Raw genomic sequence first — 25,977 nt, 5'->3', positions numbered from 1 at the left:
GCCATGTTCCTGGCTCTTTGTATAGATTTCTGCAGAGCACATTCCTAAAGATTTCTGAGGCATAGGTGTGTTTTACAGGTCTTGCCAGCTTGTCCTAGAGACGTCAACCTTGCACTAGCTCCAGCAGTATTTGGGAGGATATACAGTGACAACACTAGGATTTTGGGGTTTGTTTTGTTTTCTTCATATTTTTTTCTTTCTTTTCGTTTATTTATTTATTTATTTATTTATTTATTTATTTTTGGTGCTTATGCTGGAACCCTGGGTCTTGCACAAGCTAGGCAAGTGTCCTAATACTGAGCTATAGCCCAAGCCCTAACACTAGATTTTTTTTTTAATGTTCTCAGTTTTCTAATCTGATTTGCACATCTAATTAACATCATTTTAGTTGGTATGCTTCTCAATTATACATAGCTAATAAGTCTTCTATGCTTTGTTATTTATATTCTATTCTTCTCACTTTCTGACAGTCCACATGTTTTCTATTGATTTATAAGATTCTTACTACACATTTTTTTCATTTTAGATGTATTAAATATGTTATTTTATTTTTTGTTTCTATTTTAAAAGTACTTTTACACATCTTTTGAAAAAATTTCTGAGTCATACCTTTTTCCAAAAGTATGGTCAGCCCAGAGAATATAACAAGCTATTCCCCTTAGACCTCCAAAGGAATATAATGTACTATTACTTTCTAAATAATTTTAGTACATACAGAAAAAAAAAAAACAACCTCTTTTTTCTAAAATGAAGCGAACTTAGTTTTGGTCTTGAAATTCAAATAAAAAATTATCTACTCAGAGTAAAACCTGTGTGTGTTTAGCTTAGTTGTAAATTAGATACAAAAAAACTAAACTGGGCATGGCAGCACACACCTTTAGTCCCTGCACTTGAAAGGCAGAGGTGGGAGGATTGCTGTGAGTTCAAGGCTACCCTGAGACTATATAGTGAATTCCAAGTCAGCCTGGGCTTGAGACTACATAGTGAGTTACAAGTCAGCCTGGCCTAGAACAAAACTCTACCTTTAAAAATTAAATCCTAAATTTTTAAGAGGTATCAGCAAATTTAATGTTATTAGAAAATTAAATGATTAATATACTGTGATCAAATAGAATTCATGCAAAAATGAAAAATGGTTGAATATGAGAAAAACAGCTTTATAAATATGTCAAGGAATTTTGTTCAAGGAGGGCTATCACTACTATAATAGATGTCAGAAAGACATTTTATAAAAGTTCAAATCTATAATTTTATAACCATAGTAAAGTTTGACTAGATAACTAGTTCCTTAATTTCACAAATATAATTCTGAAGCCAACACAAGTCAAATGTTCAATGGAAAAAATATTATCAACATTTGTATTAGAGCCAGAGAGAAGACTAGAATATATGTTACAAACAATATGTGCTTTTCCATTATTTTTGAGAACTACAAAGTGATTGTTATACAAGAGAAGAAAATGAGGTCTAGCTAATAAAACAGGTAATAATTACAGAGCATTTACTTTGTGCTTGGTACTATTTTTGCTAAACATTATCATAGATTCTGGTAATGTCACAAATAGGTGCACATGTGTCAAAACTATTTTTAGGCACGTATATAGAAACTGTGGCAGTGATAGTTTAGGAGGCCTGCTTGCTTTATGTCCATTAAACGCTTTAAAGGATAAATTTGAACCTTGGCTGACTGGCATCACAGTTATAGCTAAAACCAGAGGTTTACCCAGACTTCTTAAATTTTATTAGAACCCATGTATGGTCATTCATTTATGTATTATGGATAAGGATTTTACACTACAGCCACAAATTGAATGGTTGTAGCATGTGCTGTATGCTCTATAAAAATTAAGGACTTATTCTACTGCTTGCTAAGGAAAATCATGCTGAAATCTGACCTAGACCACTGAGCTCTAATGTTTCTGTTAAAGCATTGGTCCTTTTATAATTAGCAAAAAGGTAACAGAATTATAAATTTTAAGATAATACTGGTTCTCTACTTGATAAAACCAAAATGTCCACTCAGGAACTGTTAGGAGAAAACATGAAATCACTTTTAATACAAATGTTCAAAATGCAGTTGACTTTCAATCTATGAATAATGACCAGCTTAAGACATAAAATAGTATGGATCTTGTTCTCAAGAACAAAGCCATGAACATACAGAGATTAGTATACAAGAAAATGGAAACTTAAAAGGTTTTAGATTATAGTGTGGGAAATATAAGAATATTGAATAACCATCCCAGTTTTGGCTGAGATGACAACATCTAAAAGACATCTTTTGGGCTAGAGAGGTGATTTAGCCATTAAGGCACTTGCCTTTAAAGCCTAAGGATGCAGGTTTAATTCCTCAGAACCCACATAAGCCAGATACACATGGTAGCACATATATCTGCAGTTGAGTTTATTTGCAGTGGCTAGAGGCCATGGTGTGCCCATTATCTATCTATCTATCTCTCTCTCTCTCTCTCTCTCTCTCTCTCTCTCTCTCTCTGTCTCTCTCTCTCATAAATAAGTAAATAAATAAAAATTTTGAAAAATATATATTTTAAGCTAAACTTATTTATAAAATTAAATATCCAGTGGGCTAAAAGCCCTGAATGAAAAATATGAGTAATGACCAATAAATTCTAGAAAAGCAATTTATGACTTCAGGATATTAAGCTGAGAATATGTTAAAGTCTTTGACTTCCCCCAACAAATCAAATTTTAGATATCAAGGCATTATAATATTTTATGAAAGCTGTATTTGAAAGAACAAGGACTATACTTCTGGAATAGAAGAGGGATAATTCTGAAGAAAGAAATGAATGGAACCCTAGTTTTACTAAAATCTGCATTGATAGCCACAGGGTCTTCTGTTTGGTGGGGTTGATGGGTAATCACAATTACTTTCTCATAAAATTTAGAGTCACCATGGAAACAAACCTCTGTGCATGTCCTTGAGGAATTTTCTATATTTGTTTGAGGTGAGATGACCTTCCCTAAATGTGGGCCATGCCATTTCATGGATCTGAACTATATGCACAGGAAAAAGCTGAGCAGTATCAGTCATCTTTCTCAGTTTACTAATGGATGACTGAATGAAACTTAACAGATCCTAGTTCTGCCGCCATGTCTTCACAACCATGAATGATTTATTCCCTTCAAAATGGAAACCCAAATAACCCTTTCTTCAAGTTGCTTTTGATCAGATAGTTTATCACAGTAACAAGAAAGGTAACTAATACATGGTGGGAGCATTACAATAGTCATGAAGGTAGGGCACATTATCCTTAATCATTAAGAGACAGAATATTAACATCATGAAATTAAACAGGGATGCAAAATTCAACAAAAAGACTTAGACTAAATAAAGAAAAATTGAAGAAAGGACCTGTTTATCTCTCTGAATAATGAGAGGAATTTACTTGCTGCTACACAATAACAAATAGGATATATGAAACAAATACAGCAAATTGTGATGGGAGCTTATTAAAACTCGGTATATTTGAGCTGGAAGATGGCTTAACTCTTAATGCACTTGCCTGTGAAGCTTAAGGACCAGGTTCAATTCCCCAGAACCCATGATAGCCAGATGCACATGGTGGCACATGCATCTGGAGTTCATTTGCAGTGGCTAAAGGCCCTGGCATGCCCATTCATATATTCTCATTCTCTCTCTCTCTCTTACATAGAAATAAACTATTTTTATTAAAACTAGGCATATTTGCAAACAGCAGATGGGACACTGTTAATGAGTGAATTTGAAGGTAGGTGTGAAGAAATTGCTATGAAAGGACAATAGAAATGAAAGCTATAAAGGAAAATATAAGAGTAGAAGGCAGTTTTAGAAGTTCTGTCATCTAATACAAACTCCAGAAAGTTGAGGTTTGGGCCCAGTGAAGACATACATTCTGTACCCAGTACTATATATCTGACAATATAACAACTGTACATGGAAGAAGACAAATGGCCTGAGAAACAAATTTTGAATATAAAATTATAATTTTAGTCATTTTGTTGTTTAAGAGTGAAGGTAAAAACTTTTTCATATGTATGTGAACTTAAAGCTATCTTCATCAGTAGGGACAGTGTATTTTGAGTGAAATTGCCCCATGTATTGCAGGATATATTCTTTTGTCCTGTTTCTTATCCATTAAATTCAAAAATAACACTTTAGTCATTATTCTGACCACTAGAGAGAGCTAGTATCCTGGACTTAACTGTAGATCCACTACAAGGGAAACTTAATTTTTAAAATCTGCAAGGATTTGTGCCATTAAAAAATTGCTTCAGTGCTGAGCACTCCTCCATCACTTCTTCTCAGGGATCTGTTGCTTTTTCAGTCATCCCAGTGGTTACCACCATCTAAAAAGAGAAGCTTCTGTAACCAAAAATGAGAGCATTAATATATGAATATGAACATTGTGTGTAGTGCTTTCAGGGCAGTTTAGTGAGAATAATATATGCATTTAACCAGACAAGAGCAGGCTTTATATCCCTGAGGTACATGACCTCTTCTGCCATAGTCTTTTGATTAGGTTTTCAATACCAGGCATGTATTCCCTCCTGTAGAACAGGCCTCTAGTCCAATTAGAGAACAGTTGGTTTCCCTTAGAGCAGGCATGCCACTGTTGCACTCATTCAGTCATTTGGCCTGTGTGGCTAAACTTGAGGCTTCCAGCATCCGCTGTTTTGATGACTTCTGTCTCCCATAGGGCTGCATGCCATGCAGCTTAGAGTTTTTCCAGCTTACAGTTGGCTGGTCTACAGGGAGAAGGTTTTCAGTTCAGCACCAGCTTGAATTTTCAGTGATCTTGCTGCCCACACATGTAGAGTCTTCAGCAAGGCTCAAGGTCTGTTGCGGAAGAGGTGACAGAAAGAATGGAAGAGCCAAAGGAAGGGCACCACTCTGCAATGCAACTTCCCAGACAAAAATTGTCCTCAATATCTATGACCTCACAATGCCTAGCAATACCTTCACAAGACCCTCATAATAGGGGGAAAAGATGATGACATCAAAATAAAAAAGAGACTAATGGAGAGAAGGAGGGGATATGATAGAGAGCAGTGAGTGAAGGGGAAAGTGGGGGAGGAGAGGGAAATACCATGGTTTGTTGTCTGTAAGTATAGATGTTGTCAATAAAAAAAAATTTTAAAAACTGCTTCAGCAACTAGTTCTAAATCCCAGAGACCTAACAGAAGATGAAAACTTCCTAGCATCTTGGTAAAGGATTGCCATTTTATCTGGCTGAAGGAAAAGGAGAATGCTGAAAACTGCATTTAAAATTAAGATTACTTAATGAGATCTAAATACATTCTGAAAATATCTTTTAGAATGTAAAAATATATACTTTTTGAACCAAAAATTTAGCAAAGGAAAAGAAGCAAATGGTACTTCATCAATAATAAAGTGCTAGGGGAAAAATAATTCCTAAATACATATATATGCATATATATTACACATGCATATATACATACATATATGGTGTGATTGTGAAAACTTAGGAATAAATACTAGGCAGATTAAAGAGTAGACTTATCTCTATTTTGATTAGACTAAGACATAGCTTAGAACAAAATTCTTTCAGTCTTAAAATCATGATAAAATAGACTAAGAACTAAAGTTTTTTAAAATTGACAGTTTTTGTTCAGTAGCATAAATAAAATTTAATAAACATTTAGACTAGGATAATTGTGATACAAGGACTTTATATTGTTGATCACTGTCATCCCAGCAGAAGCATAATATGAATATTTTGACCATTTTCCAGAGGAATGCATAAGTTAATGAAACATGCTAGAAAACCAGACTCACTTAAAATTTGTATGCTTTTTCACTAGAGGGTGCTGTGTAAACATTAAGCAGTTTTACTTCTTTACAAGATTAGATTTTTTTAAAAATCATTTGATCTATATATAAAAGCTTTTATTTTCTTCACTTTTATTTGAAACAATACTGTTAATAGTATTATGTAGGCTGAAATTTTTAAAATTGGTTAGTTGGTATGGTAACTAACACAAATGTCTCTTTCCTTCCACTTTTTAGGAGACTCATGACACCAATCATGTATGCTGCCAGGGATGGTCACACACAGGTTGTTGCTCTCCTTGTTGCCCATGGGGCAGAAGTTAATGCCCAAGATGAGAATGGCTATACCGTGAGAAACATTTTTTCAGCTTTCATTTTTCTTTCAAAGGCATATTGTTAATGTTATCATTAATCTATACATGGAGCTGTTTTTTTGTTTGGTTCACATTTATTACCAAAAAAAGTTGTAAGAGCTAAGAATTTCAGAAGACTTGGGATATAATCTGTGTTTGGTAAAATTATTGTGACAATAACCATCCAGAGTAAAAAGGAATTATGTGACTCTTTCAGTCCTCAATCTTAAATCAAAAAGCTGTATAAGGAATACTTCTTTTATAGAAAACATCTTCAATTGGAAGATAGATCATGTCTTTAACATTATTTAACTATATAAAACATATAAAATAAAAACATATAAAATCAGTGAAAACTACATTGTACTGTTCAGTTACGTGTGTGGAACTTTGTTTATATTATATTGTGACCTGAAGAGATTGCATCCTTCAATAAATTAGCCATGTTCTTTTTTTTTTTTATTATGTCACAAATGCTGCTAAAACATTGCCTATCTCATATACATTCCTTTTCTTTAAACAACCTTCTTTTCCCTCCACTTATAGGCCTTAACATGGGCAGCACATCAAGGTCATAAAAATGTAATTTTGAAGTTACTTGAACTAGGAGCTAATAAAATGCTACAGACCAAAGATGGAAGGACACCAAGTGAGATTGCAAAAAGAAATAAACACTTTGAGGTAATATCTGTATATTAATTTTCTGTGTTAATGTCATGTTATCATATGTAGAATGCTTACATTATTTTTTTAGAATTCATAAGTGTAGGGCTGAAGAGATGGCTTAGCAGTTAGGGCAGTTGCCTGCAAAACCTAAGGACCCAAATTTGATTCCCCAGTACCCTCATAATGCCAAATGTACAAGGTGGTGCATATGTCTGGAGTTCATTTGCAGTGGCTGGAGGACCTGGTTTGCCCATTCTCTCTCTTTCTGTCTACCTTTTCTCTCTCAAATAAGTAATAAAAATAATTTTTGTGATAAAACTTTTTATTTTTATTGCATTAAAATTATGAATGCTTTTTAATTCTTTTTTTACACAGTAACTTTTTTATTAAATTGAAACTTTGTATGGATGAAGTGTTGGTACCATCATTCTCCTCCTCCCTGCCCCCATTCCATTCAGGGCCCTCCTTAGTGGGACTGCTGGTATTCACCATGGAGTTCTGGGTTATGAGTTGTGAGAGCAGCAGTCAGTCATTGTGGGGGCTGGGGAGCAATGTCTCTGGATATTCCCTCCTACCCTATGGCTCTTACATGCTTTCCACTCCCTCTTCGTAAAATTCCCTGAACCTTGTTCAGTGTGCTTTAAGTCTACTATAGTGTTGAGCTGTCAGCAGCTTCTGGATTTCTGCTTTGGTGCATTTTGAGTATCTTCAGTGTTGTTCTTCATTACCCTGGCTCATGGTGTCAGGCTTACCATGGAAGCAGCAATCTTTTTAACTTATCAATTTCTTTGTGTTTTCACATTGGCTCTCGTTGCTGTGCAAGGGGTAGTTCAATGGAGTCAGTGGCCCTTGCTCTGTTGATAGATTTTGGTTGTCTTCGGTCTTCACTGCTTTCTGAAAAAGGAAAAACAGATTCTGCAATGCAGCATGAGATCAGGATAGGTTAAAGAGTATAAGCATTGTTAATTTGGGGAGATTTTAATGAGTGTAGCCTAACTTCTGGCTAAAGACAAGGGGAAGTTTCTCAACAAAGTCCATAATCTTGATCTCCATGGGATATAAAATATTTTTTAAAAAATAATTCATAAGGGTTGGAAAGATGGCTTAGGGGTTAAGCGCTTAACTTTGAAGCCTAAGGACCCTGGTTTGAGGCTTGATTCACCAGGACCCATGTTAGCCAGATGCACAAGGGGCGCATGTGTCTGGAGTTTGCAGTGGCTGGAAGCCCTGGCACGCCCACTCTCTCTCTATATATATATGCCTCTTTGTCTGTCTGTCTGTCGCTCTCAAATAAATTAATTAATTAATTAACTTTTAAAAATTCATAAGTATGGGCTAGAGAGATGCAAAGCTAAAGGATCCTGGTTCGACTCTCTAAGACCCACATAAACCAGATTCACAAAGGGGCACATGTATCTGAAGTTTGTTTGCAGTGGCTGGAGGCCTTGATATGCCCATTCTCTTTCTGTAAAGTAAATAACTAAAATACATATTTAAAAAAGAATTCATAAGCATAGTATTTGAGCTCTTGCTAATATTTAAGCAGTTTTTCTCTAGATAAAAACTTTTTGCTAGAATATTCATCTTTTAAATCAAAATTATTGATAATATAATAGTTTTACTTATAAGAATAATACAGACTTATTCTGTCTCTAGAAATAACATTGTAATAGACAATTTAAACATTTGAACTGGTTCTAATTTTTTTAAAAATTAATTTATATATTGAGAAAGCTAGTAAATATTAAGAATTGTACATCTAACACTGTTTTGTAATTATAATTAACAGATATAAGCTATCAAAATTAAATACATGGTGACATTTATTCCTATACATGTGATAACATACTTGGGTTATATATCTACCATCATTATTATTTTAAATTCAGTAATACATGTATTACATAAGTTAAATTACCTTATTGATACCAATGTTTTGTTTAAACATTAAAGCTTCAACTATAGGTCTAGAATTTCTAAACAAAATAAAATACATAATGGGGGAGTTTGCTCAGTGGTCAAAAGCTTGTCCAGCCTGACAATCCAGGTCCAATTTTCCAGTACCCATGTTAAGTCATATGCACAAAGTGACACATGCATCTGGAGTTTATTTGCATTGGCAAGAGTCCCTGATGACTCTCTGTCTGTCTCTCCCTCTCTCCTCTTGCTTTCTCTCTCCCCTTATAAATAAATAATTAGAAAAAGAATACAGTACAATTGCAAAATTCAGTTCAAGAGTTAAAAACACTGAGTTTTTGAATTGTAAAGCCTGTGACATTCTAAAGGTTCAATTACATATTTATCAGAGCAGGCCACTTTTTCTACATGTAAAACAATACTCTTAATTTCTTGAGTAAATCTGATTAGCCTATCTTTTACATATAAAATTTACATTTTCAAAATTAGAGTAGATGCTAAACACTAAAATCTAATAGAACTCCAGAAACTTTAGTTTTTCTTCTAAGCTTTAATATTTTGAAAACTTAAAATTAGCTTGGTACACTATTGAATTTTGGGAGATGACATGTAATTTGAATAAGACACTTATGAACCTCAAAGTATATTTAAGCCATCTCTTAAAATTACTTAAAAATCTACTTTGGCTGATGACATAGCATTGACTTCCTAAGCAGAATACTGCAAAGTTAAGGAATTTTTCCACATTGTTTTAAGGTATATCACTTTAATTGATACACCTATAGTCATGCTTATTTCTTTCTCACTGCTTAGCAATATATTTAAAGTACTACTTTAGTACTCAATCTTTATGAATAATTTGTTAAAATGGCATTTTTAGTTTCATATCTTAGTAAAAATATAATTACTATTTTCTTTTAATTTTGCTATATTGAATTTATACACTTTTTTCTTATTGATTTTATAGCAGTGTTTCTTTTTTGGATTTTTTTTATTAATTATGGACATACTCATTATGTAAACAGCACATGTTGGTACCATCCTTACCCTCATCCTTGGGGACCTTCCTTATTTGGGATGCCAGTTATCCCCATGGGGATTGTGGGATGTGCATTGTGGGCATAGCCATCAGTTATGGGGAAGAGGCAATGTCTCTGTACATGACGTTCCAGCTTGCAACTTTTAACGATCTTTCCTCCCCTTCTTCTGCAAATTTCCCTGAGCCGTGTTGGGTTTGTTATAGGTCTACTTCTAAGGGTAGCATATTATTAACTCTGTTCCTCTCACCTCACTGAAATCCCCATTCTAGATAGAATATATTCACTTTCACTTAAGTGTGGTAATATATAATAAATTAACTATATTTTAATGGTCTGTGAACTTTTTTCAGATCTTCAACTTTCTTTCTTTGACTCTAAATCCATTGGAAGGAAAACTTCAACAGCTAACAAAAGAAGAGACTATTTGTAAACTATTGTCAGCAGATTCTGATAAAGAAAAAGATTCTATATTTAGGTAACATATTTTAGTTCAACCAAAATCTTATAAAATGCATATTTCATTACTTGTATTACAGTTGGCAACATATGTAAGATATTGGGGTATTTTTACAAGCATTTTTAATGTCACTTAGAAATATTTAGATTTCAGTTTTTTTGTTCTGAATTTTATAAAAATATCAGATGATCCCCCCATACTCCTATTGAGGGTTATCTTCTAATTTGTAGTCCAGGAGGAATGTTTCTGTGGTACCAATTCATTTTGGATTTAGCTTTGTGTATATCTCCCTCTGTCTTCCAGTTACAGTCCTCCCAAATTCTTCCATCCCTGTTATCTGTCCCTCAAGTTACCTGTCAAGTGTGTATGCAACTGGAGGTATTTCAGGTTAGGAACCACAGACAAGGAAGAACATGTAGCAGTTGTCTTTCTGTGCTTGTTAACCACTTAGTATGATTTACTGCAAATCTGTCCAGTTTCCCAAAAATTATATCTTTTTTCCTTAGTGCTAAGTAGAATTCCATTGTATATATGTACCATATCTTCATTATCCATTCATCAGACCATTGGTATCTGGGCTGATTACAGTTCTTACCTGTGAATAGCAGCTATAAACATGGTTAAGCAAATATATCTGCAGTGGAGAGTGTAGCCTTTAGGGTGGATGCCCAGTATAGGAATGGCTGGGTCAGTTGGTAGTTCTAGTTTGATCTTTTTCAGGAGTATCCCTATTGATTTCCATAGTGGTTGTACAAGTTTGCATTCCCATCAGCTGTTAATGAGAGTTCTTTTTACCCATAACCTTGCGAAAATATTGTTTGATTTTTTTTTTTAATAATTGCCATCCTGACTGGAGTAAGGTAGAATCTCATAGTTGTTATAGTTTGCATTTCTTGATGGTTAATGATGTTTAACACTTTCTTGAGTATTAGCCATTTGTACCTCTTCTTTTAAGAATTCTCTATTCAGACCTCTGCTCCATGTTTTGAGTGCATTGATATTTTTATTGCTTGCTTTTTTTGAGTTCTTTGTGGATTCTAGATACTATGTCTCTGTCAGTGGTATAACTAGCAGAGATTTTCTCCCATTCTGTAGATAGTCTGTTTGCTCTGTTTATTGTATGTTTGTCTGTACAGAAGCTTTTAAACTTCACAAGATCCCACTGATTGAGTGACTATTAATTTTCTTGGGCTACTTGGGTATTGTTTAGGAAGTCTTTTCTCAACTTTATGTCATGGAGAGTTCCTCTTGTGTTTTCTTCCAGTCATTTAAGAGTTTCGGGTATAATATTGAGGCCTTTAATCCACTTAGAGTTGATTTTTGTGCATGGTGAGGAGTGAGTCTAAATGTACACTTTACAATCATGATATAAGAATTAAAATTAAGAGTTATCATTAGTAGTAAGATACTGCTATCTAAACTATACATTATATTTAGGTTTTATCAGTGTTAATATCTTTTGGTGTTGTTCCAACACTGAATGCAGGAATCTAAATGGAATATGGTTGTGAGTAGATGTATACTTATCATAAATTTTTGAAATTTTTCATAAAAATTGAAATTGTATCTGTTAGTATTCAAAGGTTACTGTATCTGGCTTTCTAATTATTTTTATCACATTTATAAGTTTATAAGCTAAAAATTTTCCCTGAGCATTATTGTTCAGTAAATGGTTACAAACCAGTCTGTACTCACCACATTAAAGCTGTTATTCATGTTTATAGCAACCCCATTTTTCCAAGGATTTCACAAGGAATGCCTATTAATGAATATTTTTAGTCTTAGGGAACATGAGCTGTATTTTACCATCATCATTATCTTTCTCTGGCTTTTGCTGTAGAAATCTTGCTTTTGCCTTGGAGTATAGTTCAGTGTTGAGTACTTGCTTAGCAAACCCCAGCACTTTGTGAATGAGGGGATGGAGGAGGGAGAAAGTAGAGAGGAGAAAAGAGTCCCTTGTTTATCACTTGCTATAGTATTTAAGTATAGTATGTAAACTTACAAATATATTCTACATGGATTCATTTTTAATTATTCTCATGCTCTGTGAAATATATGTGTGTGTGTGTGTATGTATACAAACCCATATATGTGTGTTTGTATGTATATGTATGTGTGTGTATGTATATATATATATATATATATACACACACATATACACACATATACATATACACATATACACACATACATACATATACATATATATGTATAAAATTCTAATCTAACATTTCTAATCTGTCCTGAATCTGACCTTGCTATAAATATATATAGTTCATATACAGCACTTGGAGATCTGGAAATATTTTTACATGGTCTTGGACTTGAACATATTACAGACGTATTAAAGGTAAGATTTCATGTAACTCAGTGAGTTATGTATATGTGTATGTACTTATTTAATATAATATTGAATGTTATTTCATAAACATGCCTATAAATGATTACCATTCCTTTTCTCCATAATTTTTAGTCTAGATAATTTTAAACTTATAATAAGCATTTCAAAAAATTATTAAACTAGGAATATATATAAGTTAGAACCTGACTGGATTTAACAACTTTTATCCACTGTATGATACATCTGTATACACTTAAGCCTTTTTATGTAGTTGCTGATTTTCTTGATATTCTTGTATGATTTTAAACCAGAAAAATAGTGATGTCAAATTCTTTCTCTGATTATTAACTGGAATGTTACTTAAATATCTTTTTTCTGTAAGGGCAGTATCAAGTGTAGGTTGTTGCAAAGGTTAAATGGAATGTATGCCCAGTATTATAGATGGTTTAAGCATACACTGTGGGGTTTGAGTAGGTCACAGTTATTATCACGTATATATCACGTATATCACGTAGATGAAGGCACTGAAACAGCAAAGCACTATTGAAGACAGGTTCTCCTTAGAATATGAATGCTTGTTCCAAGATTTCAATGCTGGTTTTGATTATGCAATGCTGAAACTGCCTATCTGGAAAAATCTTGAGTAAAAAATAATGTTACTCCTAGATTAACCTGATGCAGTCAGAAATTTAAAAAACATAATTTCTGTCAGATTTTACTGCTTTTCTTTTTCTAAATAATTAGAATGGTGATCATTTTATTTGACTGGAAAACAAGATATATTTGTAGATTTTTGATGAATATATATTATCTACTCAATAAATAATTCTGTATCTGCATATCCTCTAGGATATCAACTATAAGTTGTTTCTGAGTGATGCATACAACTGACTAAGATGTATTTTCACCTATTTTTCTTTGTACTTTTTATTGAAAATTAGTATTTTATTCATTTGGTACAGGAAAGAGATATAACTTTAAGACACCTTTTGTCTATGAAAAAAGATGAGCTTACAAAGGTTAGTAAAACTTTCAGAAACTCCAGATAGATTCTTTGATGTCTTTAGGTTATAGGTCCTTTTGTCTTCTACTTGTAAAATCCCAGGATCTCAAACTTACGGATCTTCTGCTATGTTCTTGATTAGAGGGGATAATGGATAATTATATTTAAAATATTATTGTAGTATTGTTACTTAAACAACATTGAGAAACTTAGAATTGTGTGTTCTTTGAAAGGTTATCATGATAAACTGGTATAGTAGATTTATAAAACCAGCTACTTAGGAAGAAAAGGTGATTTTTAATGTGGTCCTTCCTAAATGTGTATCTTCCAAATAGTAAGCCTTTTGGTGAGTTCACAAAGCAATCAGGACTAGTTCTTTGGTCATGTAGCATTACGAATAATTTAAAAATATTTGTGGGAATTATTAGGTATATTAATAAATAGAATATTTAAAAAATAATGATCTTGCTGGGTCCATAAATATGTGGCAAATTTTGCTAAAATGCAAAATAAGCATTACTACCACATTAAATCCAGGGTGGAAATTTTAGTTTAAAAGTAGAATACAGTGCTGGAGAGATAGCATAGAGGTTAAGGTGGTTGCCTACAAAGCCAAAGGACCCAGGTTTGATTCCCTAGGACCCACGTAAGCCAGATGCACAAGGTGGTACATGTGTCTGCAGTTTCCAGTGGCTGAAGGCTCTGATGCACCCATTTTCTCCCACACCCCTTACATATTAAAATCTAATAATGTATTCTATAGTGTATCACAGTTGTTGTTATACAGCACAGAAACATGACTGTAGTTAACTATATGGCTTAGTCATTTTGGTGATGTAACTAACATTGTTACAGCACGAGCAGAGTATAAATATATAGTATGTTATTTTCCAATAACGTGTCTATTTTCCAAGATGAAAATTCAAGTACAAAGTTTTTTTTAATAGTTTCTAGATATAATTATTAAAGTATGGTTCTCTTACCGCACCTTAAAATTATTTCTCCTTAGAATGGAATTACCAGTAAAGATCAGCAGAAAATTCTGGCTGCTCTTAAAGAACTGGAGGTGGAAGAGATAAATTTTGGAGAGTTACCTGAAGTGGCAAAGTTGGAAATCAGGTAAAAATATATTCATTTACATCAATATTGTTTAGAACAATTTTTTATTTAGCTTAACATCTGAGTGATTATGGGATATGCCAGGTTCAGGTTCATTCATGGGTTCAGGTTCATTCATTCATTCATTCATGGGGCTGGAGAGATGGCTCAGCAGTGAAGGTGCTTGCCTGCAATGCTTAAGGACCCTGGTTCAGTTACCCAGTAATCATATAAAGCCAGACAAGGTAGAGCATGGGTCTGGAGTTCTAATGCAGTGGCTATAGTCACTAGTGTGTCTATTCTATCTGCCTCTTTGTCTCTCTCAAATAAGTAAAATATATTTTTAAAAAATAAATATATACATTTTATGAAATTAATTTTCATAACATTATTTTATGAAGAAACAAAACTATGAATATTAGTAACTCACATATAAACATTTGAGATTTTTTTATTGCATCCTGCTAAATTATACCATATAAAAGATACCTTGTTGTTCCTACTACAGTTCTTACCTTCTTTAGATAAGATATCAAATTGAAAAGTAGTAAAATTTTCACTTAATTCAAAAAGAAAGCATTCCTCATGTAAGTCCAGCTCTATTTTCTACCTCACCTTACTGTGGGAGAAAAATATTATCAATATGTGAGCTTAATTTCCAATATTACAAATTTGTTGGATACTGATTATTAGTAATTTCAATTGTTTTGAAAATATTGTGATTTTATTAATATCAATATAATAGTAAATAATAACTAAGATTTTGTCTTAATTATACATTCACATAACTCAAAGCAATAAAGAAGGTCTTATATATCCTTAGATCAGTTTATTCAAAAGTTAATACCTTATACAACTATAATGTAATATGAAAACAAGAAATTTGAAATTGGTACAATTTAAAGAGCCTATTCATATTTCAATAGTTATATACATGCAGTCAAGTGTATGCATATATGTAACTGTGTAATTTTTATGTAACTACTATTACAATCAATATTTAACATAACTGTACCACAAGACCCACTCATCATAAACCCCTTTATGGCCACACTTAAGTAAAACATCCCTAATAATCTATAAACCAATAATTTGTTCTCCATCTTTATAATGATGTTATTTCCTTGATGCTATATAAATAGAATCATGTAGCTTACCTCCTTTTGAGGTTTACTTTAAAATCAATGTAAGTTCTTTGAGGTTCATCAGGGTTGTTGCATTACTAATAAAATAGTTAATTCATGTTTGTGGCAATGCAGTATTTCATGGTATGTTTATACATTTCATTTAACCACTTACCTATTAAAGGCCATTTGAGTAGATTTTTTTAGGTTATTGTTGTTTCAAATAAAGTTGCTGTGAACATTGATTTGCAAAATTCTTTTAGAAAACAAGCTTCCTCTTTCTTGGAAAAATACTCAAGAGGGCATTTTCTAGGTTGTATAGTAAGTGCATGTTGAGTTTGAAAACAAAACAAAACAACAACAACAACAAAATACCCATCTGTTTTCCAAAATGTCAGTGCTGTCTTTAAAAAAAAAAAACAAAAAACATATTCTTTCATTCCTTCTCCCCTATATCCATTTCCTGGGGCCCACCTCTATGACATTATAGGATTTACTGTGGGGTCATGAAGGCTTCAGTCAGTCCCAGTGTGATAGTGAGGGAACCATACCTCAACATATTCTCACATACTCTGTGGCTTTTAAAATATTTCTGGCTACTCTTCTGCAATGTTCCCTGTTATACAGTACAGGCCTGTTAGCAGTCTATTTAGTGTTGAGTTTTTGTAGCCCCTGGATTTCTGCTTTGATAGGTTTTGATTGATCACCATGTCTGTCAACATCACACTGGAGCTAGTAGTCAGAATAGCAGTAAGAGCAGTGTTCATGGTGCCACTTCCAGTGCAAGTTTTCCTGGGCCCTGGCAGACATGGAAGAGGGGGCAAGTCTTGGGGCAGTCAGTTATCTTCTTGTCTTATTGGAGATGGACCTTGACTCTGCTCCTTTTTCCCATCTGTAAAATAAATCAGATTCTCCACCAAGATTGAGAGCAGCTTGGGTTGAAGTGGATGTGCAAAGTTATTTGAGAGAGTTTTGGCGTGCAAGTCCACTCATCTCCAGAGGGCACGTGAGGGCTTTATCTTTTTTTTTTATGAGTTTCCTGACTAGGAATCTGGCTTTGTTTCCAGTACCAGGTAATGAGTTCTCTCCCACTGAGCAGGTCTTATGTCCAATCAGAGAACAATTGGTTGCCTACAGAGTCTGTGTGTCAGTATTGCACAAATGTGTACTTATCTGACTGGTTGATTTGTAGTCTGCAGGGTCACCTGCTTATTCATGCTGTTGGTGACCACTTTCTTCCAGCAATATCAGGGATATGCAGGAGGGAGCTAGTTTCCTTTTTGGTTCCAGCATAATATCGTCTTATATCCCAACCAACAAAGTATGAGTGATCACTTTTCAATATGTTGAACCACGGTGATAGATAAAAAGTAATAGCTTATAATTTTATTTTGTTTTATTTTACTTGTACTTACTGATGGTTAATGATGTTGAGACTTCTTTTCATGTCTTATTTGACATCTGTGTTTCTTCTCTGAAAAAAAAATACCACTTTGTGACTTTTCCCTATTTTCTATTTTTTGTTTAGGCATTTTCAAATATAACTTGTTTTTATTGATTTTTATCCCTCCGACTGTCCCTTTTTCCTCTTCTCCCCAATTCCATCTCCTCTACATTGTACTTCCTTCTGTTTACATGTCACATACATGCTATTGCCTGTCCATTCACCCTCTTCCAGCTCATTTCTTTATTCACTATTGATTACAGTTTATAGGTTTTATCCACATTTGTCATCGTAGATATACATACTTAGAGGAATTACAAGCTAAGACTCATGTATCAGAACATGTGATTTAGGTCTTTCTGAATTTGAATTACTTCACTTAATAAAATTCTTAATTCTTAAGCCCATCCATCCATTTTTCATAATTTAGTTTTCCTTACTGCTAAATAGAATTCTATTGTGTATATGTAATTATTCATCTTTCACTGGCCATGTAGGCTGTTTCAAATTTTTAACTATTATATATAGAGGTGTAGTAAACATAGACATTCAAGTATCTCTTTAATAGAGTGTGGGGTCCTTAGCATATATACCCAGGGGTGGTATGACTGGGTCATATGGTAGGTCTAATCTAACTTTTGAGAAATCTCTATGATGATTTCCATAATGTCTGTACTAGTTTGCACTCCCACCAGCAGTGGATAAGAGCTACTCTTACCCACATCCTTAACAGTATTTGTTGTCTGTTTTCTAGATAACCATTCTGACTGGGTAAAATGGTATCAAAGTTGTTTTAATTTGCATTTCCCTCATAGCTAAGGATGTGAACATTTTCTTAAGTACTTGTTGGCCATTGATGTTTTTTTTCTTCTTTTGCAAACTGTTTTAATTCATTGGACCATTTGTATTTTAATACTGATAGTTTTAGGATCCATTAAGATTTAATTCTTCGGATAGTTACAATCAGTCTTCCCAGTCTTTCTTTGAGTAAAAAAATTTTTTCTTTGTGTGTGCACGTGTGTGTGTGTGTATGCACATGCACACTCTTGTGAGGATGCAGATAATGCAGGTGAGAGTGGGTACATGCATGTCACAGTGGACATATGAAGGTCAGAAAACAACTTTTGGGGTCAGTCCTCACCTTTCCACCTCATGTGAGGAAGGATTTCTGTTGCTGGATTTTGTTCTGTTATTATTTGCTGCATTTCGTGAGCTTCTGGGAAATGCTCCTGTCTTTACTTTCCATCAGCATGCTGGGGTTACAGAAGCCTGCCACAGTGAAGTCACCTACTTAGCCCCAAATTTCTCATCATGATAATAAGGTCCAATTTATCAGATTTTCTGTTTATGGGTCATTCTTTTAGTATCAAATTTAAGAAATTAGAGAATGTTTCCCTGTTATTCCTAGGAGATCTGTAGTTTTACATTAAAGTCCATAGCACATATTGAATTCATTTTTATAAAAGTACAGGCAGGGCTAAAGAGATGGCTTAGCAGTTAAGCACTTGCCTGTGAAGCCTAAGGTTCCGGGTTCTAGGCTAGATTCCCCAGGGCCCACGTTAGCCAGATGCACAAGGGGGTGCACACATCTGGAGTTCGTTTGCAGTGGCTAGAGGCCCTGGTGAACCCATTCTCTCTATCTGCCTCTTTCTTTCTCTGTCTCACTCTCAAATAAATAAATTAAACAAAAATAGTACAGGTGGAGGTTCATTTTTGGCCAGTGAATGTCCAGTTGTTCAACTGATATTTATTTAGAAGGTTATAACTCCTCCATTGAATTGCTTTTGATTATGTGTTAATAAAGACTGGGCATATTTGTGTAGACATAGTCTAGACCTCTGATTTGTATTCTTTGTGTGTGTGTGTGTGTGTACGTGTGTGTGTGTGTGTGTATGTATGTATGTATGTGGGAGATATGTGTGTTCGTGCATGCACAAGTACAGGTGAGTATTCCTTATCTGAAGTGCTGGGGACCAGAAATGCCTCAGATTATGGAGTTTTTCATATTTGGAATACTTGCATAGACTTTTGTGGAACACTCAAAGCTCAAAATCCAAAATGCTCTGAGGTTTTATTCAGATTCTATTGGCTTGATTGTTTTTACTACATAAAGCAAACTTAACATCAGGAAAAGTGATTCATTTTATTGTTTATCAGAATTTGCTAGACTAGAACCTTTTTGCTTTACACTTACACTTTAGATTAAGCTGTTCTATATACCTAAAAAAAACTTTGGAGACTTTGTTACACTAATGCTATTGAATAATTTATGTAATAGTGGCATCGTAACAATGTGTTAAATCTATTAATGCATCAACTCAGAAGTCTATAGTTTAAAGTTTCTTTTGTCAGAATATTTTAATTCACATTGCATAGATTGTGTACACATTTGTTATATTTATATCTTAAGTCTTTCATTACCAATGGGTCAGTTGTCAGTGATATTGACCACTTTCAGTTCAGAGGAACTGAAGCCCAAGCAGGTGGTATCTTCAGCAATAAGGTCTTGCCTTCTAGTTTGGGTGGGTAGCCTCACATACTCAAATATTGATTCTTTTATCTTCCTTCTTTGTGGATTCCTTTAAATATTAGTAATGGGATGGCTGTATCACTTGTATTACATTTGGAAATTTGAGATGTTCAGGTGGAGGCAAGGGCTATAACTCAGTGGTAGAGTTTTTGCCTAGCATATGCAAGGCCATGGGTTCTAATCTCAGCACTCAAGAAAAGGGAAGAAGAAAACTTGACATTCTCAAGACGTGGAAGACTTTTGTTTTTTCTTTATATGAATTTCACATTTCAGTTCCAAACATATGTTGGCTAGTTTAAAAAAATTCAAAAGGAAGTAATTTTATGAGAAATTTTGTAGAATGAAATAACTTATTGTTAAGTGATTACTGTTTGTCTTCTTTAGTGGTGATGAGTTCCTCAGCTTCCTTCTGAAATTAAATAAACAATGTGGCCATCTAATAACAGCTGTGCAGAATATCATCACTGAGCTACCTGTAAACTCTCATAAGGTATTCTACAGAAGGTGCTGAGTGAGAAGTGTGAATGTTGACTAACAATCCAGATAAGTTCATAATAATTCATTAAACAGTCTGATCTGGTGAAATTATATCATTGTTTAACATAAGATCTAAAATGATAAAATTTGCTTAATATTACTATTCTCCATGCTAATTAACTTAAAGACTTTATGTTATCACCCCCACACAAAGGAAAATGAGCCTATCCAAAATTTAAACTTATCCATGTATTTGACTTGTCATGTGTTTTTAAGGGGTTAAGGAAACCCAAGTGAAAGTTGAAACAGAAGGGTGTATCAAGTGTTATTTAAACACTATATCAAAATAAAGATTTTAGAATTATCACAGTTTAGGTAGTAACTTGAAAATGCATACTTTTAAAGTTTTGCATATTATTTGGTTTTAGCTATTTGTCTATAGTGAAAGATTTTTAATCAGACTTGCTTCCCTATGATTCTTACATACTACTAGCATGAAAATTACGCCACTTTTAAAATATTCACAAATTGATTTATATATAATATATTACTACTAATTTCATTTCCTCATAGAAAAATATATATACATACTTATGAAACTTAAGTAGCAAGCTGATTGAACTGTTGGTAAAAAAAAAAAAAAATCACTAACTTCTTCTTTGGTACCAGGATTTATTCTGAACAAAAAATACCATTTTCAATCATATAACTGCATTTTTAGACTATTGTATAATTTTATGTATTATGTTTTGTAAAATGATATAAAAAGTAATATACATCTTATATAACTTTTATTAACAGATAGTACTAGAATGGGCTTCTCCCAGAAATTTTACTTCAGTTTGTGAAGAACTAGTTAACAATGTTGAAGATTTGAGTGGTGAAGTCTGCAAACTGAAAGACTTAATTCAGAAGGTATATACTTAATATTAGCAAGGATTGGGAACTGAGGGAAATGTTTCACAGCTAGATCTTAGACAATGAAGCAATTCTGACTAGAGCAACAAATGGAATACTTAGAGGAGTGAATAAGAGGTTTCCAAAGCGGGGAGGAATATATATGGCACGGTTGGTCATTAAAGAAATGCTTGCTAGGGCTAGAGAGATGGCTTAGCAGTTAAGGTGCTTGCCTGCAAAGCCAAAGGACCCAGGTTCAGTTCTCCACTACCCACATAAGCCAGATGCACAAGGTGACAAACGCCTTTAGAGTTAATTTGCAGTGGCTAGAGGCACTGATGCACCCATTCTCTCTCCCTTCTTCCCTCTCTTTCCCTTTCCCTCTCTCTCAAATAAGTAAATAAAATATTTTTTAAAAAGAAATGCTTGCTGAAAGAAAATAGTATGCCTTTCCATGCTCTTGATTTACAAGAAAAAGGCACTACTGCAGTGATAGTCTTTCTAGCTAGGGTTCACGAAACATTTCTTATGTAAAACCTGTACAACACCTTTGAAAAGCAGGCTGGCAAGAAGAGCCAAAAACTATAAAAATAGTATATTTCAGTAATTGTTGATTTTAAAATTATATTACCAAAGTTATTCTATACTAGGAAAAAACCTTAATAAATTATAGTATGCTTATTTGTTATAATAATGGCAGCCATGGGCTAGCAGTGTAGCTCGGTGGTACATGGTGTCTTTGCATGTCCTAAGCCCTGGGTTCAGTCCTCAGCAACAAAATAATAATAATAATATGAAGCTAGTTGAAAAACATTAAAATAAAATATGTACTTATTAAAGTATTATTTGTACATTACTTGTTACATATAATCATGTAGATGCAAAAAGGCCAATATGAAATATTTACTAACTCTGTTAATGAGATAGGATTATACATGAATATTCATTCTGCTGGCTAGACTCTATTATTATCATTTATAATTTAACTACTGTTAGATTTTGAGCTTTTAGGTTCTTTTTTATTTATATAGAAGATATATGAATATATATCTGGATTTAAGAACAAATTATTTTCCTTGAAGAAAATTGGCTATACAAATATGTAAGTTTCTGAAATAGTAGTCTTTGTTAAAGATAGAGGAAAACACTATGAGTTAACTAAAGAACTCACATCTAAGTTCACGTCTACTTAGTAAATTTGATGATTGTACAGCTTTGTGACATATCTGATATGAAAGTTAAGCATTAATTTTTATAGTCTTAACCTAAAATGCATATAATAATATAATGCATTTTACTACTATTTTACCAGAAATATTATCCTCAAAGTAAACTTTATACATGCTCAAGGTAATTCATCATTCTACTTATTAACATAAATGTTTAATCAAAAGAAACCTTTTAAAGTCACAAGGAAATGGTGAACAGATTCTATAATAGTGGGAAAAAGATATTTCAAATGGAGAAATTTGTAGATTTCAAGTCCAGAGAGAAAATAACTCCTTTCTAGTGAGAGCATCTTAGAAGTTGTATTATAAGAGACATTTATTCTTTCACAGATGTTGAGTACCTACTATATATCAGGCACCTGCTCTACACAATCTAGCTAGAACCTGAACTTGCTGACAATATAAAAATTATAGCACCATTCATCCTCATTACCTCTATCTCATCTAGAAAAATTGAATAAAAGTGGTATTAATTGTATTTAGCATGATATTTTTCATGGAAATCCAAAGAAAAACCGGAAGGATTTCTGTATAGAAACTTCCTACAAAGCATTACTTTAATAGTAGGAAGTTCCTTAAAACTTCTTTGCCTCAGGAGTGGTTACTAATTTGATTTTTCTAACTAAAAGCATGAGAGTGGGTAGAGAACTGAAGTGAGATTACGGAGAATCAGAGTTTTCTGAGGTAACTGAAATGAAGAAATACTGCCAAGAGACTTACCTGATTCTAAAACAACATAAAACATCAGAAATCATAACATTTATGCTAATTTTGTGTGCCCATAAAGGGAATCTCCCTCTTTCTTTGCTATATGAAAGGGTATGTGTGTGTGTTCTCTACATGGAATTTAAAATTTTCTATGTAAAGACTAGCTTTGAAAACCTTAATTTGTCTGTAATAATAACAGACACAGTTCTTTGGTAAAGAAAGAATTTTCTTTTAATTTATTTGACAGAGAAAGAGGGAGAGAGAGAGAATGGGTGCACCAAGGCCTCCAGCCACTGCAAATGAACTCCAGACATATTCACCCCATGTGCATTTGGCTAACATGGGTTCTGGGGAATTGAACCTGGCTCCTTTGGCTTTGTAGGCAAATGTGTTAATCACTAAGCCATCCCTCCACCCCAAGAAAGAATTTTTGAGCAAGCTAATGGATTAGTTTTCTAAATTATTCTTCCTTAAGTAATAATCATCCTAATGAGATTTTATTTAGGGAACTATAAAGGCTTCCATTCTTGCAAATATACTATCATGCTTGTTAAGCTTGTGATATTTCACAGTTTACCAATAGGAATTTTTTAAAATATACATGTTATCACAGATAAGTGTAAGGAGGTAACAAAGAAAGGGTGGGAGAGGTCAAGGTTGGCCTTTAACACCACATCAGTCTCTTTCAAACAACACACTGCCATCTCCTGTCAAAAAGTCATTGTTAAGTAACTGGATAATAAAAGGAATGACTGTAAATGGTGCATCAGTGTCAAAAAGGAATCTGTTGCTGAATGAAGCCATTTGGAAAGTAGACCAAGAATACAGTATTAATGAGATTGGCATTGCAGCCCATTTTTCAGCTATAAATTTAAATTAATATTGCCGACTTTAAATTAAATATTTACAATGTAGAATTTAGAAATCATTATCCCTACTAATGTTGAAAGTATTTATATCTCTACTCTGGCACAGGATGTTTCTAGTAAATATCACTCCATGAATGTGCCTGATTCTTTTTATCTTCCAGGATCTTTTGGTTTCTGCTTATTTTCACTCTGGTCCCACCCCAGCAGCCATCTCTCTCTTTCCCTTCTCTCCTACTTCTCCCCATGCCCCTTTTACTGCCCCTTTTACAGACACAGTGGGTGGTGGGGGAGGAAGGAGTTGACCACAAAAGGCCTATCTGTGGGGATGTGGAAACTGTCTAGGTCATGTGCTGTCATTGCTAAGAGTGCTAAATGAACCACTTCAGTTTGTAGTGACATTTGCTTTTACTGTTACATTTAAAATATATTCCAGTGTTTGCTAAGCTTCATTCATTATAGTGTTGCTGTCGTTATAGCTTATTCGTTTATAGCATAGGATTTGACATTTAGTACAGAAGGGACTAAATATTAGGTGTTATTCCTTGTAGATAAAATAGAACCACTGAATTGACATTAAAGGAACTTTATATCATGATAGAAAAGCATGTGATAACCTCTAAAAATATTTATTATCCATGTAAAACTAATAATTAGCAGTAATGGGATACTGGTAAAAAACCTAAGTGTTCACTTTAAATCTGCCACGGAGGCCTTGAGTTGCTTATGTATAAATCAAATTTAGCACGATGGATCTATGTTTTTTTCAAATCAGATATGTTTTTATTTTCATTGCATTGTACATTAATTCTTTTTCCACATGAAATACTAGATGCAGAATGACCGGGAAAGTGATCCAACTCACATACCATTATTAGAGGAAGTATCTACATGGAAGAGTAAAATTGTGAAGAGGACAACTGTTACAGTATGCGGATTTGGGCTGTTGCTTTTCATTTGCAAGCTAACTTTCCAGAAAAAATAATCCCGAAATTTTTAAAGTTATACATGTATATCTTATTCAACTTCTCCTAGCTTTGCTTTTAATCATTTGTGGTATAACATAACTTCTTTGTCCATACTCCATAGGAAAAATTATGATAACATAAAACAATTTTCTTTAGAGTGTGATTTCAGTTTAAATTATATGGTTTATTATATTATTATGTTAATTTCGATCAAGCAATAAGATATGCATACTTCTTTTGTTTGAATATGACTAAATCACATGAAAAATAAATGTTTGATATTATTCACATTAACATAGTGTGTTCACGTGTCATAGAGAACCTGACAGAATTTGTGAGGAGTAACAAGCTAATATTTATTTTAGTTAATATTTTCCTTTCTATTATTACATAAAAAGAAATTTCTTTAGGCTGGAGAAATTGCTTAATGGTTAAAGGCACTTGCTTGCAAAGCTTTCAGGCCTGGGTCCAATTTCCCAGTACCCATGCATAAAGTGATGCATGTGCATACAGAAAGGCAAAAAGGCATTCATGTGTGTGCATATTTCATTTTTTTCTTTCTTTCTTTCTCCCTTTTCTCTTTCTCTCTCTCAAATAAGTAAATAAAATTGAAAAAAATTCTTGTTGGATATTTTAGTCAACACATTGCTAAAAAATTGTTACCTTTAAAAGTATTCAGAGACTATAAATGATAATGGTAAAAGTCAAAAATCTTTAAATTATAAATATTTAGCAACAGTAATTTAACTATAAAACAAAGTAGCAGAAAATTAAGGAATAGAGCACAAAGTGCATTAGCATTTTTCTGTTAAATATTCTTGCTAATATAGCAGTCAATATATAGTATTATTAGTGATGTTATAAAAGTAAATGCATTTGTCATATAATTTCTCATCAGTGAACCTAAGTTTTATCTGTCAAATTAAAATACTGACATTTAGACATTAAAACGTGAAGCTTAAGCCAGTCATGTTGGCATATGCATTTGATCCCAATTCTCAGGAGGCTGAGGTAAGACACCATGAATTCGCAACCAGCCTGAGCTACAGAGTGCATTATAAGCTA

General features: G+C 33.4%; 1 protein-coding gene across 1 annotated transcript in view; it reads left to right on the top strand.

Moving 5' to 3' along the window:
- Positions 1-24,929, top strand: part of Asz1 (ankyrin repeat, SAM and basic leucine zipper domain containing 1) — a 38,571-nt gene extending 13,642 nt beyond the window's left edge. Inside the window, exons 5-13 of the mRNA XM_004658577.2 lie at positions 6,032-6,143; positions 6,694-6,828; positions 10,121-10,245; positions 12,502-12,577; positions 13,531-13,587; positions 14,581-14,690; positions 20,152-20,257; positions 21,046-21,159; positions 24,777-24,929. Of these exons, the coding sequence (XP_004658634.2) occupies positions 6,032-6,143; positions 6,694-6,828; positions 10,121-10,245; positions 12,502-12,577; positions 13,531-13,587; positions 14,581-14,690; positions 20,152-20,257; positions 21,046-21,159; positions 24,777-24,929 (988 nt within the window). The remainder of the gene's footprint in view (positions 1-6,031; positions 6,144-6,693; positions 6,829-10,120; positions 10,246-12,501; positions 12,578-13,530; positions 13,588-14,580; positions 14,691-20,151; positions 20,258-21,045; positions 21,160-24,776) is intronic.
- The last annotated feature ends 1,048 nt before the right edge of the window (positions 24,930-25,977 follow it).

Source organism: Jaculus jaculus, chromosome 10, assembly GCF_020740685.1.
Source record: "Jaculus jaculus isolate mJacJac1 chromosome 10, mJacJac1.mat.Y.cur, whole genome shotgun sequence".
Classification (NCBI taxonomy): Eukaryota; Metazoa; Chordata; class Mammalia; order Rodentia; family Dipodidae; genus Jaculus; species Jaculus jaculus.
Note: the sequence above shows the minus strand (reverse complement) of the source record. Positions and strands in the feature narration are given on the sequence as shown.